The sequence below is a fragment of the Diadema antillarum genome, unplaced genomic scaffold (assembly GCF_040938485.1).
Source record: "Diadema antillarum isolate AM-2024a unplaced genomic scaffold, OU_Dant_1.0 scf00000038, whole genome shotgun sequence".
Classification (NCBI taxonomy): domain Eukaryota; kingdom Metazoa; phylum Echinodermata; class Echinoidea; order Diadematoida; family Diadematidae; genus Diadema; species Diadema antillarum.
The window spans coordinates 422,501-438,931 of record NW_027270927.1 but is presented as its reverse complement, the minus strand read 5'-3'; the positions used below and the strand labels follow the sequence as shown (position 1 = coordinate 438,931).

General features: G+C 39.9%; 1 protein-coding gene across 1 annotated transcript in view; it reads left to right on the top strand.

The window, feature by feature from the left end:
- Window positions 1-8,235: 8,235 nt before the first annotated feature.
- LOC139709525 (protein FAM124A-like) overlaps window positions 8,236-16,431 on the top strand; it is a 16,114-nt gene continuing 7,918 nt past the window's right edge. Inside the window, exon 1 of the mRNA XM_071621487.1 lies at window positions 8,236-8,354. Within this exon, the coding sequence (XP_071477588.1) occupies window positions 8,248-8,354 (107 nt within the window). The 5' untranslated portion in view covers window positions 8,236-8,247. The remainder of the gene's footprint in view (window positions 8,355-16,431) is intronic.

The following is a 16,431-nucleotide window of genomic DNA, read 5'->3' as shown; positions in this document are numbered from 1 at the left end:
TTCTTATGTTTATTATTCTAATATTTGTTGTTTCTGGTGTTTTTATTTATTTATTTATTTATTTATTTTTTTTTTTTTGGGGGGGGGGAGAATGGGGGTTGGTATAAAGAGCCACAAGTGTGTGGATCATGGGCAGCAGCCCTAGTCCCCTCCCCTATTCTACGGTCCCTATTTTAATACATATATTTTGATATTTTACTGTTTAACAAACATCAAAAACTCCTCTTTAATGGAGAACACGACGTTCTTTATACGATGTAATCGTGGATAAGACTACTCTCTCGCGGAAAAGACATAATTATAATCGCGAACATGCACATAAGATTTCCCACGTTTGTAGAGACCGTCTGAAGCACTTAAATTTTGATCAAACAAGACAGAGTTGGCTTGGATTTGCACATAGCTTATGTTATTCACACAGGCCCAACCTCATCGACCAGGGAGCTCTACCATCTTCAGAAGTATGTCTAGTCGAGTTATGAACATCCTAAAACTCGTGATATATCCACTGGTGTAGAGGGATTTCACTATTAATTGACAGGCACATTAACACACATACACACCATCCCACACACATACATTTATACACACACTCCCTCTTTTCTTCTAATTGCCGATCTTACTTATTCAAAGGATCTGGAATACCAAAGGCTACCACCCGTTACCTTTTAGCCGTTTGTTATGATATGTCTTTAGGAGAGATTTGCCACTTACTTGTGTATATATAACCGTCCATTTACCACTTATCTTGCGGCAGGCTTTAGCCCGCCTACCGACATACTGTATAATTCAGCTCAACTTGAACTAAATCACGTTGGCACGCAGCTATGTTGCTGGCGATCTAACGCTGATATGAAGGAAACATTAACAAAGACATTCTGCAGAACTGACTCAGTGCAACAAAGACTCACAAATCAAAATGTCTCCATCCCTTTATGATTACGCTGTATACAGTTTGTGGAAACAATGAATTATTCTGCTTAGAATTGAACAAGAAATTGCCTCTCTTTATTTTATTTTTTTTTTTTATCAGAAGTAATTATGAGCTAGACAATATTAATGGATATAATGGACTATCGCGTGGTATAATTCACCTGTATTATCCCAAAAAATAGAATAAAATAGTCGAGAAAATCATCAAATAGAGCAGTACCTTCACTTCATCTTTATAACAATTTGACAAGAGTTTGCAAAATGCAGCGTGCAAAATACTTTTTATTAAAAACTTTTGGATCTCCTTTTTTTCCCCATTAAGCACATGTGTTATTTTACTAGCGCAAGACCACGAAACCTATATAGAGACATAGAGTGGAGTTAGGTGCTTCCTGAATCACGACCTTTCACCCCCTTGGACATGTCCCCCGAGACACACTCCATTCTCATTATTTTCAGGGGGACGGGGTCACGTAAAATGCCCTTCAACACGTCAAACACGGGCAGCAATACAAACCTTTATTAGCACTCTCACTTAAGGGTAAACATGAATACAAAGGCAAGTGGTATGGACATTATTTAGACTGCGTAATCATTGTGTGAGCAAGACGTGTAGTTTAGTAATAACAGGTCCGCGGGTTCGCGGGTTGAGTTGAGCGTTCACGCGAATACTGACGAGAAGGGACATTTTCAAGGATATTTAGCGAGGTACCTCTACCCAAACTCGGTGTCAGAGAAGAAAAGACACTGTTCCAGAACAGAATCGTGGTAGTCTGGTTAATTTCGGCGCTGATTGTAGATTTTGAATGAAGAAGTGATAACATTTTTGCTTTATCCTGTTTATTTTTCAAGAACGCCGGATGATAATAATTGCTGAGTTTGGATAACATTTTCAAGATTGCTTCTCGTCCTATAATGAATTTCGTCTGTGACTGCAAGGAATGTGATGTCGAAATGCGAAAGCGTATGCAGGAGTTCCGTGATTTCATCTGCGTGTATTACATCAGCAAAAGGTTAGATAGTGAGAGAAGATGAAGATCAACCTTTTGATGTTACCTTGCTACTCTGCCTTCGTACCCATCGCTGATTTTATACCAACGTGAAGTGAAGTCACCTCGCAGCAGTTACCATATTTGGTGTAGAAAGCCAGGCAAAAAAATGGTGTTTTGTTTTCATTTCTCAGAGTGCATTTGAAGCATGGTGATCATATCAACCATAATATCCAAATTGAAACGAGAGAGTGATTGTGACCTGAGATGCTGACGGAGGACATTTCCTTTTTTCTTCCGAGCATTGTCATACGCAGCCAGCCAACAGGAACACACAAGAACCATTCACGTTCAATACTAACAACATAAGTTAATGAACGAATGCTGTTCAGTTTTTGCTGGTCGTGGAATTCATTTTTATATCACATCAGCTTTGGAGGCCTGAACGTCTGACGGTAGTATTCTCCTGTTACTCGAGAATGACACAGACTAATCAAGTAAGTACTCTTGTACACAAATATGGTGTAAGTGTCGGGAAGTTTGGTGATTGAGTTTAGTCTCTTTCAGCTTGCAGCCAGTCATAATCATGCTTATGCGGGCACTGTGAAAAACATGCGTCCGTAAAGTTTATTCCATTCGTGACTTTGACCGCGCCATTGCAAATTTTGGCTTCTGCGTTTTTCTGATATACTATTCAGCACAATTACAACCCATTTTTAGATGAATGGCTTGGTTTGAGTCACAATTGCAATAAAAAGGCGATTAAATTAGCATGCCGTTGAAAACATGTTTGCTGTCATTAGCCAATGTCGTAAAAATTACTTTCGAGACAGACAGCACAACCGGAACCTCAGGCTAAGTCAAATATTCAAAGAGATAATAAAAATACGGTACATTCCACGACACAACAATGACGAAATCATGCAGATGCAAAAGGTTACGAAAATGTATTTTCACAATTCAGCTATCAGTGGTAATAGATACTTATTGGGTGAGGGACTCGTGACTGTCATGTCCATGAAAATCGGTGGAGTGTCTTTACAAGCATGACAAAGGGAATCACGCAGTGCGAGTTCCGCAGAGAGGGCATGTGAACTCTGAATTTCGTCTTGTGTGAATTGGTCCCATTGTTAATTGTTTCTGAATGTATAAATAAAGCTCTAAACCTGTTTTCCTCAAATGAATTCCTTCTTTGTATCAGTTGCGCCCATGGCTGTCGCGAACTTTTGGTATCTGTATTTTGCTGGGCTTGTTTCCAATGGGTAGATGAATGTCACTGAACCCACCTATAGATGATAAGATTTAGAGCAATGTGATATTCTTTCCCGTGGTCCTTCTTCTTGGTAACTCAATTACTTTCTAGCCTGCTCCCATCTCTAATCTCACCCATGACAATTTTAAACGCTTGTCCCCATCTAGTAATTATATAATGACTCATGCTGACAAGTCAGAAGCAGAATCGAGGCAGAGTTTAGATCAGAAGCTTAAATGTGCACGAGACGTGGTGGTTTGTCACAGCCTAACTTTTTCTATGCAGAGCTGCTTGGATCAGAAGCTTAATGTGCACAAGAAGTGGCTATTTTGTCTGTATGCTTTAATGCTATACCCGTCAATCTATAAGGTAGTTCTGCTTAAAAACAATGAAAAAAGACTGCACTCGGCTTCGAAAATCAAATTTGTTTAACTTTCACCAAACGTAATCAAGTAGAAATTTGAAATGAATTAAACTATTGAGCTACCTGACTGGTTCTGATTTATGTTAAATCATTCTAATGCTGTCTTGTATCAAGTAACTGATGTGTTGAAGTCAGATGCTAGCCGAATGTTAGTAAGCCACGCATTTTCGTTCTATTTCTATCTCTAAGATATAAAAAAGAGAGCCATGACAAAATGTATTTATGGTTTCAACAATGGTTTGAATTCTCTGTTAAACAACTGTATTTGAATTGTTTTCGTACACAAAAATTTACATGTTTGATGTATACGTCGAATATGTTATCGAATAAAAAAAGCGCAGTGGCGACATTTTTAGATAACGATTCATTCAATTGATGTGATATGTTAACACAAAGAAGCAGCACTCAAAACCAGTTGTATCCTTTCAAGGGTACAACTACGCCAGACTTCCCAAATGAAGCCTACCACAAGGTCAACATCAATGCAATAAATCGATTTTCTCAACATTTCGCAACAGCAGCCTTCGATAACGAAACATCTGCGGTTATGTTCCTTTCTTCGCAGTCTTCTATACCACCAGTTATTAGAGTGAGCAATGTCTTCGCCATATTCAATTTACTTCATCATCATCAACAAGAACAGTTTCATTGTTGTCTCGCTGAAAAGTTTGGTGGTGGTAGTCACCCTCCTTGATGATACTATCAAGGCTAGATGTGGACTTAATTCTTAAGAACGCCTAACCCCAGAGTGGCGCCATTATCAGAAGTAGAGCAGACTCTTAAAAAAAGTGCATTAATTCGTTCTCAAGCACAAGTTGCGTTGGTCACTTTCCATTTATCATCGACGTATTAAACGCGAAGCTTTCACTAGAGGTTACAGCCAACGCCTCACCATTTGGCGTCAGAGTGTGTAATGGGCGACACTGGCGAATTCACTGAAACTAAAGACGGAACGGATCGTAACAGTGAAGTGCGGGATCCCCAAACAGGACCTTACGTTGGCAGCTTGCCTTCATCAACACACAGGTGACCGATTACAATATTATTACTGACTGCCATCTGTAGGATATGATCTCCAATGACGTGTGCAAATATATTACATTAAAGAGGAAGTTTCAATATTATTTCATATTTTTATTTTAAAGGAAAAGTAAGCATTCATTCGACTCGTTTACAGCAATATATTAAGGCAAATACTATCTACAATGCCTTCTGCCTGAGCTATGATATAGGTCAATCAGTCTTTCGATATCTTTATGCATATTATTTCTTTTTGTACAATATTATGACATCACTTTTTTTAGAGTTCCCATCCAGAAAGGGGGCACAAACAAAGTATTAAAAAATCAGAGCTTTTGAACGTGTCGTCCGATTCTCCGGCAATATTTCATTACTTGTGTATATACTACTCTGCCAATTTTCGTTGAATACATACTATTTTGGGGGGAAAACATTCCCTTATGGCATCAATAAATGGTTGCGGATAAGGAGGGGATTACGAAAAAAATCACGTCACATTACTAAAGCACAGTTTTACATTGCTTAGTTGAAGTATGGCGAGCTCACCGAGTGCGGTTCTACTTCCCTAGTCACATTGGTCGTGTTAGTATTATAGAGATATTGAGCTATACTGGTAGCCCCATAAGAGGAACATCCCCTTTCCTCTTCACCTCTTCCTCCCTCTTCCCACCCCTCCCCACTCCCTCCTCTCTCAGGCAGGTAGTCAATCATGCTGGAAAATGTACACAGAATCGAAGAAAAGATAATCGGAAGAAACAGGAGAAAAGTGCAACGTTACTTTCGGCATTCTACCTTTTAAGTCTTGATTCTGAAGACAACATTGAGGAGAGTTTGCTGAAGTAATCGTATCCAGTTGGACCTTAGCTGTATAATTTGTTGGCATCACTGACAGCGATGAAGAAAGGTGCAATTTTCGTGTTGTGTTGCCACAATGCAACATGAAATACACTGTAGTTCGAAGTAGATATATCAGTGAGAACAAGGAACTGCTGTATCATGCAATCAGTAAAGGTTCCTTGCCTTGGTATTTAACGGGTTACTGGGCATTTCAACTTCATCGGCTTCTTCAAAAAAGACTGTAAGAAATCATTAATCTCCCCCTATGGTATAAGGAAACAAATTTAACATCGGTACACAAAGAGTTGGCATCGCTGGGATTTCTTTGTTTATGACTGTCGATATTGAATTAAGGTAAGTTGATCGGCGACGTCGCCGTGCTCGGGTAATGCAAACTACTGTGGAGGTCGTGTAGTGAGCGTAGCATGGTGCTACCCAACCAGTGGTATGGATTCTGCGTGCAGCTTTGAGTTTGATGTTGTTATTGCTGTTGTTGTTTTTCTTTTCGCATATGATAAACATATTTTCCCCTTATACAATAGCAGTCTCGCCGAATCTGCAACATGTCTGTCCTTTGCGAGAGAGGGTACCCTGTTTACAAGAATTCGATTCAAAGCTGTAGCTGCATCTCATCCTTCAGTTGTGGTTCGACAATCAACCCATTTCTTTTTACCGCGGAGGAGATTCGAAAGGAACTTCGTCAACAATCGTACCTTTTATCTACGGTGACGTGCGTAAAATGATGACAAGCAATGACAATGGTAATGCGAGCCTTGACTGTGAGAAGATATGCATCCCAGTTTAGTTTATGTTCGCATTATCCCTGTCGCTTTTCTTCTTCCAGCCTTGATTGTCGCACCCGCCCGTGGTGTGCTTCTCTCAAAATATTTAATCTTCCAACAAAAAGCCGACCTCCAAACGTGTTAATATGCCCACCCAAGCGAATTGGTATCAAAGCGAATCCCCTACTGTCTGCCCTTATTCATAAACGATGTTTGAGAAGATAAAAGCAGTATACCTCCGACATAGAAGCTCTTCGCATATAAATGACCTTGCATCGCGGTACCCATGAAAGCTTCGAATTCCAAACAATTCCAGAGGTAATTTTTGTGAAAAGCTAGCACTACTCATAGGTGACATTTATAATCCACGCTAGAAAAGCTCAATAAATACAGCAGTTTGCAGTGATAGACTTAACTAGGTCTACAGCCATGTTAACTGTCGACGATGTTGCGTTCTTCGCAGAGCACAGCGATGACCGTCATTCGACCGTGCAAATCGATAGTCCTGTGATTATTTGATTCAGCTCGTTTTTTGTCACTGGTAAGTACGTCTAGTTACCTACTCCTATAAAAGAAGGCGTTGATATTGTCACAGATAGAAATGGCAATAATTTGTCACGAAGACAGCTGCGATTATAAATATATGTTGTGTGCCACAATAATGTTTGAGTCACTATTTGCTGACTTTAATCTTAGATATTAGGGAAGTCCATTTATGAGTGCGAGTGAGACATCACAGTAATAATCTTTGTGTGTTTTAATTAAAAAAATGTAATAGACACGATATCACAATATGCCATAAAAACTATTCTCTTCAGTCGCACTGAAACGATGCTTTTTGATTACTCTAGATTACTGACAAGCACCTCGTAGCAGGTTTCAATATGTCCTCTCATCTAACCCGTATGCTTTCCCCCTCCTCCCTTTCCTGGCACAAAAACAAAGCGGACTGATTAAGCGACGGTTGAAGAGAGTACATTGCCCTTGGTTGATTGAAAACTTTCTGATTTTCTTTCCCCTGCAACATTTCGCTATTGACTACCTTTGATGAGTGCCCTGTTTTGACATTTGAAAAATTGTTTGATACTCGACAAGCCGCGAGCCGAGTATTGCCTTCGCCACAGAATGAATAGTAGCCATTTCCATGATTGCGACTGCAATTTGGCCAAAAGATTGGGGTCCTTCTCGCTATACATGAATAAGACGGCTTCTCATTTAGCAAGCAATCAGCAAAGAAACTTGGAAATGAGAAACAGCGGAGGAGTGTAAAGTAACGGACTGCCTCGAGTCATTTTCGCTCCTCGCTTGCATCCTCCTCCTTTCGTCAACTGACCTCATCCTCCCTTCACGGTGACTAATCCACACGACCAGTCTGCCAGTGAACGTGTTTGACCACACGGAAACAGTGGATGCAATAATGTCCCCTAACGAGTCGACCTTTGTTTGCAAGCCTCCACAAGCAATCGATTGACGAGCAACGGTTGGTCTGATTCACACGTACCCTTGTAACACGCAAAGTAGTGCAGTCTTCGTGTGTCGATGAAGCAATGGATTTGAGCAGAACCATTGCGAAGCTGTCACAAAGCTGGTTATCAGGTAGCTGCTGATACAAGCCCTTGCAACAGATCAGCACATCGGTGCCTGTCAAGGCCTATATCTTAATTATCCATTCCTGCTTTCCAGCAACCATGCATGCTTCTGAATGAGACTCAATGGGGATTTTCCCCTACATGCATGGCTGTGCTGTGGTGTCGAAAGAGTGATCGTCTGCAATCAAAGACAACACCCACTTGTTATCATGTGAGCATTTATGAGCGCTACAGGGATCACTCCTGCTCGCTTCCGAAGTATTCCTCGTTCTTGTACCACCCCTTCGATCATAGATCTACATTTAGGCTTTACGGGAAACATTTCCCGAGAACGTCAAAGCCGACTCAATGTGTGACAAGCACCTACATTGTGGCAGGTGTTACTTCTAGATGGTGGACTATCAGGCGCCCCTGAGTCAGAATGCCTGTCGGATTCAAGGGAGATGATACCAAGAGGAGGAGATTACTGTATGACTATATCTCCTGTTGTACCTCTGGTCTCTATTCCATCAGTGACCCTCATCACCAGTACGTATCATTCTCAACTCATTGTTTCCAATGACGTGGCATACAATTATTAGTGTGTTATGGTTTATACCAAAAGAGGCGTTTCACTCGTGACGCCTGTCCATGCATAAGCATTGGTTTCCGTTAATACCTATACCGTTACGTACAATCTCACATAACGCAGATTAGATATATTTTTCTTTATTTTGTGATTAGCCCACACTTCATCTAAGCCGTGTTAGGTGACACACTATTCACAAGTTTACGTTTGTGTATTTTTTGTGTGTGTGTGTTTTCCTTCGTATTTTCATTTGGAGGATGCACAAGGCATTGCTATTAATTGAAATTTGAGTCAACTTAACTTCATTACAATAGACTGAACTCAAAACAAACCGTGTTTAATCAAAATCTCCAAAGACTTGTATATTAGAATCAAGAATTTCCTACATTTTCACGAGATTAAGATTACCAGTAATAGCCACAATATTGGACGTCATAAATTTATGAGATAATCATGCCACTGCCTCACAACTTCGTCATGCACTTGGTCCCAATACTATTATTTGTTTTTATGAGGTTGATTTAATTATTATCATGTACACTTCAAGACCTCTGTTGAGAAGCATGGAGATAGATGTATGATACACTTTTTTTTCTACACATTGATATGTCGTTCAGATAATATAATGAGCACGGAGTAGGCTGTCATCCATGCCAAACAATAACGAAGTCAAATACCTTTATTTGACATCGACTTGTGGTCAATATTTACACCGTCTGTGAATTTTGCCCATCTGTTCGTTTCAAATCAGCGCGTTTGTTCAAACTTTTTTTTAATTCTCCCACCCTTTTTATTGATCAGTATGACTCACTGGTAGACGCATGTATATCAATATACAAACATGCTTGGGCTGTTATCATATCGCAGAAACAGCTAGCAACAAAGTCATCGTCATATGATGTGCCAATTGGGGTCAAGCCGGTTACTATTTCTTGGAATATTACTAAGAGCTGTTATGCCATAGCATGATGGGTTTCTCACATTGATTAGCGCAGGCAAACGAAAACGGGTGCATATTATGTCAAGATGCAGGCTGTGAAGATGTATTAATATGATAATGTGTCCATCTTAAAGCGCTTCAAATATGTTTTCTGCACGTTCCTCGGGTGAGGAACAGTATTGTGTGCGCGTGGCAGAGAGCTGAATCCCGCGACCGCTGGCTACAACAAATACGCTAATGTATTGACACAGCTCGATCGACACACATGGCTGTTGCATGCACGCTTTATGCAACAGACTCACAAAGAAAAGAAGAAAGAAAGAAAGGAAGGAAGAAAGAAAGAAAGAAAGAAAGAAAGAAAGAAAGAAAGAAAGAAAGAAAGAAAGAAAGAAAGAAAGGGAAAAAAGTCCCGGGTCAGTTAAACTTCCCTGAATCCGCCCAGGGCGCGTCGGCTGCGGGGGCGCCGTGTCAATGATGACCTACCATGCCTACCGGTATTTCACAAATAATAATTCATTCAGTTTCAAGCTCTCTTTATAGTGTTGTATTTGAGAGGAGACTGATCATTATTCATTGCATAGCTTCCTGCCTGGGTCCTCCTATGAAGACATTCATAGTGCTCTATAACGTTCTTATCAATTCATTTATATGGAATCATGGATATCCCATGGTGAAGAAAACAATCTCATACGATTCGCAAGATAGTTTGAGCAAGGACCGCTTTGTACTCGTAGACCGCACCCCACACGTGTCATGCTGTTAAAGGCTGGATATCCTTTTTCCAAACATCACGAAATTTTGCATGGTTAAAGAATAATGTCTCCTAACATGGTGTATGAAATTCTGCGGTGATACACCACAGAGGTTTTGAAAAAGAAATAATAATAAAAAAAACTAACCACATGTCACACGGGAATACGCTCTTCCGAGAAAAACGGTTGGAATTTCTTTCGGGGTCCGAATAAATTCACTGGAAATCTAGAGTATTGCTTCCCTCTCTATCCCTAAGAGGTTTCTAGTTTTATCATTTTGAGAAAAGGTCTGAATTACTTACCTGTACAATATACAAGCTTATGAATGGAATCTGATTTTCGTCAGGGTTGCAAATGGGACACACGAACTTTAAGCATTATTACAGGCCTTACGTTACATCAAGGCTTTTGGCTAAAATTCAGAATTCGGAGTATAAATATTAATTTAGCTTTCTAGAACAGTTACTGTTTAGCAAACTTTGATCTCTACAGTGCTTTTGTCTATCAACTTGAACTAATTTATTATTGGAAAATTGAGCAAAGAAAATGGGATTCCATCGGGAGTCGAACCCGAGACCTCCGGATGCTAGCCCGGTGCTCTACCGACCGAGCTATAGAAAGCCCTAGTTCGGTGTTCGTCACAGTATCCCATCTTTGATACCCCTACATTTCTATGATATTTAGAGTTGCTTGATTTGTCTATTAACAGCAGGTACATGTAATTCTGAAGTTTGAATATGCATTTGTAATATCGTTTTCATTTTGTATTATCATAGAATTATGTACAGGTTTATTCAATCACTGATCTCTCTTAACTGTTAGGGCTAAACAATACTCAATAACTTTGTTCATGCAGTTGACTTTGTGTTGCATTTTGGGCGCAATTCCTAAATGGGAATGTGCCTTTTCTGACTAGCCATTTGTGCGAAGGTAGAAAAACACTATCTTAGCAATATTTCGCCCAAAGCTGGACTATATGACAGCCCTTAAGAGCATGTTTACAAGGGGACCTATGAACATTGTACGTCATGCTGTAATGCAGTGGACGTCTTCATTGTGTCGGGATTCACGAGGTCCTTTTCAGACCCGACGGATCGATGGAACACCTTTGTCTATTGATGTGTCGCTGTTAAAAGATAGTTACGTCAACGAGAAAGTTGTTTTGCATGAAATTGCCGAAATCGAAGCAAGGGAATTTTGCAGGTACCAAGCACTACATGGGTCAGTTTAATCGTCAGTTTGTCATTGGACGTCCACTCCTGTGAGAAACTCGAAATGGATGAGCAGAAAAATAAGCTCCTTATTGTACACCAAAAGATTATATTTTATCCTTTTTTCTCAACGCTTGTGTGAAGCAATCAACATTTGATGTTGAGGAGGAAAACGGCAAAAAGTATCCTGGAAATTTCATATGTTGACTAGAGGCATAAAGAGAGCATCCAGAAAACATATAATCCATGACATTCCACACAGGCAGCAAACCCCGGAGTGTCACTAGTTGATTACGCTAATGACGTCACGTCGAGTGAGCATAACGTCTGCTTTTAAAGTGTGTGACGTAAATGACGTGTATTCAAAAGACATAATTTTGTATAACGGTATTAAATTATACGTAGACGTTCTTAATTCTTTTTAAGGGGGGCAATTTCATTCAACCCATACAGATTAAATTATGAATAATTGGACATTAATGCTGCAGAATTCGCTAGTATGCTTTGGATGCAATACCTGCCATCTTTAAGGAGAGGATGAAGTCCAGAATTGTTTATTGTGTTATTTCTGCCCTGTTACTAAAACACTGGGTTTTCTTCTGTTAGAGTTTCCCCCTAATAGGTTAAGTAACACATGTCTACGCAGCTTGTTAAATTTTCTTCTTGTTTTCTATAACTGTGTCTGAGTATATGCCGAGTATGATTGTTATGAACGCGAAGTCGTTCAGTCCTGTCTGTAGAGGTCTGCACTGCGTGTGTAATAAACACAACATTATACTCTAAGGCATCGTGATAGTTAACCACACTTCCAAAGACACTGATCCTTCGATTGTGATGTCATCGAGTAACTCATGAGGTTGGCGTCATATATGGCAGAGGAAAAGACAAAACAATTTAGGGTATCCCTTTGAACATTAATATCCCCCATATAATACCAATCACAAAATATGAAGTGAACCTGCCGTACTTGTCGTAAAATTCCTTTGGAAAGAAATTTACACTAAAGTCGAATATTCCAGCTGTCCATTGTCCCATACACTATGCACGTGAGTTCTCCTCGTGTCTGTCACTCGCCATCCAGGCGAATAGATTTGTCATTATGGCTGGGTAATGGTGAAGTCACAGTTTTCTGCTTTTATTCGTCGTCTATTCTCACGCATTCACTGCAAAAAATCCGGTGTTGAATATGAAACACCGTGCTGGTGTTGAATTTCCGGTGCTCATTTATGGTTAGATTAACACCTCCAGGTGTCATTGCAAAGTATAAAACTGTGTTGTTGTTTTTTAAATAGTTTCTTAGTTGCTGTTCTTCTTGTTGATTTTGAACTTCAACAAGACGATCAAGAATTTTCCGATAAAGTAATTGATTTTTGAAAAAAAAAGGTGTGAACACATTTACACCAGAGTAACACCAGTTGGTGTGGTCTCCTATTGAAGCTGGACGGGTGTTGTATCATTGATAGTAACACCAGTGTAAGGGGATGGCTAGTAACCGATCAACGTGAATCAGTGGGAATGCTGAGGGATGATTGTTCCAATCCTTGTGGGATTCATTTAAGAGTACATTATATATCTACTGTTGTGTGAAAATTATTTGCTTCAGAACGGTCTCATATTCAAGTAATGTGCAGATTAATGCCCCGTCACTGACCAGGCACGCTAACCTGGAAACATTAAATTGCACATTATTTGAATATGAGACCATTCTGAAGCAAATAATTTTCACACAACAATAGATATATAATGCACTCTGAAATGAATTCCACAAGGATTGAAACAATCATCCTCCAGCATTCCCACTGATTCCCACTGATCAGTTACTAGCCATCCCCTTTAAATCTAACACCAGTGTTTTCAGTGTTCAAGACAAAGTCGCAATGATGTCAGGTTCTTTAAACCAAACGCAATCTAAAAACTGATAATGGTGATTGAATGCGAAACTAATGCTGATACTTGATATTTGGCGATTTTGTTTCTTCATAACCGAAAAATATTATTTCTGATACAAAACTCTTAAAATTTTCATCTTAAAGCATTATTGTAAATAAAATCCACTTGCGTGTATGATTTAAAAATTCAATATGTGAATCTTACAATATTTTCATATCTGTTTTTGACCTGTCTGTTTGCCTTTTGTAGTGATGCAGTTGCGACACTCTTCTTTAGTGTTACAGACACTTAACGAAAAAAAAAAAAAAAAAAACAGGCGCTCACATTGTTTGGCTGCACAGAAACGTCGACATCCTAGATTTGTGAGTGTGTGTGTGTGGAGGGGAGGGGGTAGATAAGGACGTTGAACCACCAAAGTTTGCCGACAACGTACTTTTTGGGACAAGGTTAAGTTGAGTGAAAGAGGATAAAGAAGCTGAGAGGAAATTAATGACATCTCTATCCGCTTCAAGCAAAACATCTCTATGCACTGTTGGCAAAGCTCCATTGATGTTGCGATCAATGGTTTCTTTTCTCTATACTATACTTCTTGACCAAAGAGTGTGACCCTACTTGGAACACACTTCAAAGATTAAGAACCTCAACATAATAGGATGCTTGAAGGATTAGTTTCTAATCGCCTCAGGAGGGATTAATGAAGGATTACTTTGGGTCCCGTTACTCTCTTGACTTTGACTTTGGACGACTGAAGAATTACTGAACTTGCCGTTGTCGGTTAAATTAGTTGAGCGTAAGGATGTAATCCCATCCTATTGTGTTCGAATCAATTTCTGCAAAAGGACAGCTCTCCTACCTCCTACTTACTCCTTTTCTTGAGAAGACCCATGTCATCCATTCATATGAGGTATCAATGGAGAGTCATTGTTAAGAAGTATTAGATGTACCTCTTACGAGCAAGCCTATCTATCCAGGAAACCCTCCTATGCAGTAATCTTTTACTTTCAAGTTGACGACAGGCTGTTGGGTTTGAAGTGACTTGGACCAAGAACGTTTTATGAACCAGAGCAAGACTTAGGGTATTCCATTCACGTAAACATCAAGTATTTCAGTGATATCTCTTTCCAGTCGGCTGTTCTGTAACACAGAATTGAACGTTCTCTGTCTTTTTCGATGGAATGTCGATGCTGTACAGGGCATTATGTGACTACCTCAGCTCAAGCTTGCCGATTGGGAAAGAAGCCAAATATCATGTGGTATATGTATCGAGCTGTTAGCTCCTATGCCTGAACAAACACATTTGTCTCTCCTCCGTGAATCAGTGGGGTTTGAAAGGCGAGCGATCTCCTTCGCAGGTATCAAAATTGCTGCCGGGCGTAAGCCAAGCTAGATGCACTTCGATGGCGGATATAGGGCCTACATCTGATGACGGGGAAGACATTGGACGGTGGTACGTGAACGATTTCCAAGGATATGCGAAGGTGGATCCTCGATAGCAACGCAGTTGCCAAATTCGATCCAGAGTTGTTTCTGTTAGACCTTCAGAAGCACCCCGGTAGGTGCGAAATTTCTATCATGACTTTATATGCAGGAGCTGAACGTATGCCATCATTATTTATTCTTATTCATCTGCAGAGAAAGCCAGCTAGCCTGAAAGCAGTTTGATAGAAGCAGACACTGGATTTTGATATACTGAAAATATTAGATCTCAATGATCAAATTCTGGTGGAAACCTGTAAAGCACAGACTATCTTAATCCAACTATGTGCAATTCATGGTGTATGTTCATCAAATTTATTCACAAATACTGACAAAAAAAAAAGTAATATTATACCGTTGTATACAAAGGTTAGCGAATTATCAGAATTGCTTATGGGAACACTCATTTTTTAATCATATGAATTGTAGCTGCAGTCACAACATTCTGAAGTATTTGATGAATAATTTCCCACCCCACGGGAGAGAAACCACTTTGTTTGCTCCGCTTTCTTGATGGCTGCAGGGACCTATACTGCTACTTAAATGAGATTTTTTTGCTGCTATGCAATCCTTCAAATGTTGAGTTAAGAATTGCGAATAAACATCGGATATTATAAACCCACCACCTCAGGTACTAAGACATGTAAGAAAGTATACAAATCAATTTATGAAATGAGTGATTAAACCTTAACGGACACATTGTTGTTGTTTTTTGTAGCCGTTTCATGGTATCAGACATTGTCATGTTATCATTGCAAAGCATGAATAGAAATACTATTCTGCTTGTCAATCAATGTCACATATGGCATGTATTCGTATAGTTTTCCTCGAAAACAAGAATTAAGCAAACAGATCTTTAGGAGGCGATATTTCTCTTTGTTTTAGGATAATCCTGGGGTTTTTTTTTGTTTGTTTGTTTTGTTTCTGGTTCATGGGAGCTGTATGAGGCCTATCGAGGGTTAGGGTGAAGAGCTGGCAAGCTTTCTCAGAAGATGCAATCTTTTCTTTCACTGGTGCGTTGTCAACCCTGGCGAACCCTGGTGCAAATATGTAGAACGAGAGAAAGTGATAACCCAGTGAATAACCAACCACCTGATGCGGAACAGGACGGATATGGGAGGATTTCAGATACTCTCTGCCCTCTCATCGAAAGAAAATTTCCTTAGGTATTTATGACAGTTGTACTAAAGAGCCAGGACATTATACGAGATGATTTCGAAAGGTGAAGAGTATGAATTCATGATAGCCAACGTTATAGGATATATGGGCGAGTGTGTTGGATTGGCGAACGCGTTCTGCCAAGTTCTCTCCGCATCACCGGTCAAGCGACTCTCTTTTGCCCCCTCCTTCCAATGTTCAAGGAAATGTTGTGAGCCGAGTTTAGCGAATCCCATAGAGCATTTATTGCATGAAGCAGCAAAACCAATAATCACCTTATGAGAATGTCCGTCAAATGCCCTGTCCTGGCATTCATGGACGATTCATGGTGTCATGGGTCAAACTTCCATATGACGAGTTGGAACACCTCGAGGTCTCCATTTCCCTTTCGAGCTAACTGTCTATCCGTAGTTCTCTTCATCCATTTAGTTCTCTCTATCCATTATATTTCTCTCAATCCATAGTTCTCTCCATCCGTCGTTATCTCCATCCATAGTTCTCTCCGTCCATAGTTCCTCAATTCGTAGTTCTCTCCATCCATATTTCTTAGTCTATAGCATAGAAATCGAAGCACTGACGTCATCTCATCTTAGCAGTCATTTTCGAAGCT